The sequence below is a fragment of the Rhincodon typus genome, chromosome 14 (genome assembly GCF_021869965.1).
Source record: "Rhincodon typus isolate 14 chromosome 14, sRhiTyp1.1, whole genome shotgun sequence".
NCBI classification, from domain to species: domain Eukaryota; kingdom Metazoa; phylum Chordata; class Chondrichthyes; order Orectolobiformes; family Rhincodontidae; genus Rhincodon; species Rhincodon typus.
Genome location: NC_063345.1, coordinates 7,078,384 through 7,082,454, shown reverse-complemented (window position 1 = coordinate 7,082,454; position 4,071 = coordinate 7,078,384). Strand labels below are relative to the sequence as shown.

The following is a 4,071-nucleotide window of genomic DNA, read 5'->3' as shown; positions in this document are numbered from 1 at the left end:
AACTTCCCAACATCAGCAGTACTTTGCTTTGTTATTTAGTTCCTAATTATCTAGCTGTTATGATGGGCTTAAAGAAAAACATCTCCAGATCATTTCTTCAGTAACACAGACACTGCACTACCACAGCCATGAGTGTCTGAGAGGCAAATTACCTCTCCAACAATTTTAAATCCAATCACACAAAAATAAGTTAACAAAACTTACCATCAAGCTTAATCATTCAAAGCTCCCTTCTATGATTCAGCCTCACCAGTATGTGACCTTTTGTTTTAAATCACCGCCTGCTATTGTGCCTGTCATCTGTTCACTCAGGTAGGATGTAGGGCCCTTCTGCTCTCTAGCGGCAAATAAAGGGAGCAAAGGTTTATGGAGTGCACCATTGAGTTGTAGGAAAAACAACAGCATTTAACGCCTCTTGATGGCTGTAGGATTGCAAATCTGCATTAACCAGAAACTGTTATTCAGGGCTGCCAGCCATCATTCAATAGGTTAGTCCTGGACATCTTTTGAGCCGTCATTTCATACTCGAACTAAAAACTGCGATACAAGAAGAATAAAATGCAACTTATGATGCTAAAGTCGGACGATTTCTGAAATAAAGCAGGGCTGATCAATTTACAATAAAAAAAACTTTCTTTATGCACAACCCAGTAGACAAATGGAAATTACATTTGTTGTGTTTTAATGTGATACAGATACAACCATTTTGGGAATAAAAACTTTGAGCTCCCAAGATACAACGCCCTGGAACACTGGAGATTTATCAGTTTGCTAAACGTGGCAGTGCAGTTTTACCACCAAAAGCGTCAAACAAAATGAGTAAATGTTCAGACCAAGATGCGCTTTGTAATTAACGTTCTCCGCCATATATGCTGCAGATATATAGCTCACTATGTAGGGCGGGAGAGAATGGTCTTTGGAAATTGCAATAAACGCCAAACTTATACAATATGATCAAACATCGGTGAAGAAACCGAAAAGCAGAAATTGAGGAATTGCTTTGTATTCGTGGATTGATAGAACCAACTCAGCAGTGAATGTGGTGGTCAGTAATCATACGAAAAAAAAACAAAAATCTTCCTTTGTAAAATCGAGAAATCAGTAGGATTTTGGGAGAATCGGGATTTGGTGAAATCGACAAACTTCAGTCAGAAGTCACTGTGGAATAAGTCAGGTTTACAGTCAACCATTCTGTCCTTTTTTAGTGGTTAATCTGTCTCTCTCTGTTTAATTCTACAGCTGGCTGATGGCACTCTGTCTCTCTAACATCTCGAGGTAGTCTGGTTCAGCCTGAAACTTCCCTCGGAGACACAAGCTGTCGCCTCTCTGTGCCTCCCGGAGCTGTTTCCTCGGCGTGCCGTACAGCACCGTTTTGTTGAGCCTGTCGTGCTGCTTGTGCCTGCTATCCTGGGACGGGCCGAACGGACGCTTGGGTAAAGTGCAGAAGCTGTAGTGGTCTCCGGGCAGTGCCTTGGGCCGTTCGGCCAGGTTCTGGTACAGTACCTCGGAGGGGGTGGGAGGGGGTCGGTGTTCCAGGAGCTCCACCGTGCTGATGGAGTAAGTGGGGGCCACTGTGGGTGACTTCTTCCCTTCCAGATCACGGTAATAAGCGACTTGATCGCCCTCCCTTTGAACATAGATGGGGTTCTTGCACATCTGGCCCAAAGGGTGTGAGATGTAATTGTAGACATGAGCTTCTGCCTTGTCTGCCGTTTCTCCGCCGTAGGGAGGGTATTGTATCTGGTAGGAATTCAGGTCCAAGTTACTGCTGGCACCTCCGTGCCCACTCTGAGCCGTCTTGCGCCTCTTCAACACAAAAACGAATAGACCCGCCCCAAAACACACGCTCAGGATGAAGACCACCAGCAAACCCAGGATGAGCACCGAGAGGGGCACAGTACTGGCCTGGGCCACCTCCGGACTAGCAGTGCCAACCTCACTGTCCAGCAGCTTCGGCTTGTCCGTCCTGGTGAAAGAGGTGGCACTAAGATCCGAGTGTTCGGAGCAGATTTCCTCGACTCGCAGCGAGCGCAGCGCCCTGCCCGCGTACTTGGCCGGTGATTCGCAGGACAGCTCGCTGGTCAGTACGCCGCCTCCTGCCCGCTCCATCCAGCTCTTGAGGGCGAGAATGGGGCATCCGCAATGCCAGGGGTTCTCCCTCAGGTCCAGGTGGACAGTGGCGGGCAGCTGGTCCAGGAGGCCCCGCGCTGGCAGCTGTGAGAAATGGTTATTGCGGAGGTTCAGTCGGCTCAGGTTAGTCCCCACGAACACATTGGCGGGTAGTGAACGCAGTAAGTTGTTGTTGAGGTATAGCAAGCTGAGCCTGGCCAGAGAGTGGAAGGTGTACTGCAGGATCTCTTTAATCACGTTGGACTCCAGGTAGAGATGTTGTAGCTTCTGCAAACCCACGAAAATAGCCGGGGACAGCCTCTCAATGTGGTTCCCATTCAGGTAGAGGCGCCGCAGATTGCTGAGGTTACGAAAAGCGCCCTCCTGGATGACTGAAATGCGGTTGTTACCCAAATGCAGCAACTCCAAGCTCCTGTACTCAGCCAGGTCGTGCACCTGGACAATATGCAGCAGGTTCCCGGTTAGGTATAGCTTCTTAGGGTTGGAAGGTTTGGGCTGCAGCTCGCTGATATTGCCAATCCTCCTCTCGTGGCAATGCACATGCAAGGCGCTATCTGAATTCTGCACGCTGCACCAGCAGAGCCCGGGGCAATCGGGCTGCCCTGCCAAGCGGCTCTGGGAGCCCCTCATCTGTCGGGGGTCAGGAGCCGGAGTGGCGGCTAGCCTCCCCTTACCCCCCGAGGAGGTTCGCCCTCCCCTGGAGCCGGGCTGAGCCGCCGTAGCCAGAGGTTGCGGTTGACCCCTGGACGGCCGCTGGATCCTCAATCCGGAATCTCCGCTGTTGCCCCGTCGGGGGCAGATATCCTGGCGGCTGAGCTGGGCTAGGAGGCGGCCGTGGAGCCGGAATGGACTCTCGCAGGCCAGCTCCCCTCCTTGCAGGGAGCTGGAGTCCAGCCAAGCTTTCAAGGGCATCAGCTCACAGCTACAGTTCCAGGGGTTCTCCTCCAGCTGAATCTCAGCAATCCCCCCGATATGCTCCAGGACCCCGCTAAAGGGCAACCTTCGCAGCCTGTTGCCTCTCAGATCCAGGTGGGTGAGCAGCACAAAGCGGAAGATGTTGCCAGGCAGACTGGGGAGCAGGTTATCATTGAGGATCAAGATCTTGAGTTTGTGCAAGCGGTTAAAAGCCCCGGGTTCAATGCTGCTGATGTAGTTGTAATCCGCCTGCAGGTATTCCAGGCTGACTAACCCCAGGAAGGTATCCTCCCTCAGCACCTCCAGGCGGTTGTTGTCCAGGTGTAAGCTCTTCAGCAAAGCCAGACCCTGGAAAGCCCCATTGCGGATCTCCTGCAGGCCATTGCTGCCCAGGTGCAGGGTCACAGCCTGGCTGAAGTTAGAGAAGCAATTAGCCGGCAGTTTGGTGAGAGAGTTCCCGTTCAGAAAGAGCTGGTAGAGCCGGTGCTGGGGAGGTTGCAGGCCGCTTACCCTGGTGAAGCCCCTCGCCTCACAGTTCACATTCAACACGCTGTCCCTCTCCTCGCAGGCACAGCGACCCTTACAGAGCTCCTTCCTGCGGCTCTCCCCTGCACTCCGTGGGCACAGGCAACTCAATACCAACGCGCTCAGCACCAGAACACGACTCTGCATCTTTTCAAGCCCCTCCAGCCCGGCTCAGGGTTGGCAAAACTCAAATGCGCCCTGCTTTCTTGTTCATTCAAACGCGAGAGAGAAGCGAATCCGAGAATCCCACTTCCAAATAACTCCAACATCCAAAAGGAGAGGAAATCCTTGCTGAAATCGACCTTGAAGGTGTGATCTCAAAAGCCAACAACCTCAAAAAGTCATGACCAACCGAGGCCAGCGGGTCCGCGTTATTTCCAAAGCTTTTCTCTCTCTCTCTCCCTCCCTGCCGGACAGAGATTCAGAAAGGAAGGCAGACTGCATTATTACTCACTCAGAGGCATACAGACACACAGAGATTTCTCCGCTGTGTGTGAGGGA

The 4,071-nt window shown here is 51.8% G+C and overlaps 1 protein-coding gene across 1 annotated transcript; it reads right to left on the bottom strand.

The window, feature by feature from the left end:
• Positions 1-733: 733 nt before the first annotated feature.
• Positions 734-3,725, bottom strand: slitrk2 (SLIT and NTRK-like family, member 2). The gene has a single exon (XM_048605195.1). It carries the CDS (start codon positions 3,715-3,717, stop codon positions 1,234-1,236), a length of 2,484 nt encoding a protein of 827 aa, XP_048461152.1. The 5' UTR covers positions 3,718-3,725; the 3' UTR covers positions 734-1,233.
• Between the last annotated feature and the right edge of the window lie 346 nt (positions 3,726-4,071).

Coding starts and splice junctions, on each gene's coding strand:
- slitrk2 (XM_048605195.1), bottom strand. CDS start 3,717: ATGCAGAGTCGTGTTCTGGTGCTGAGCGCGTTGGTATTGAGTTGCCTG.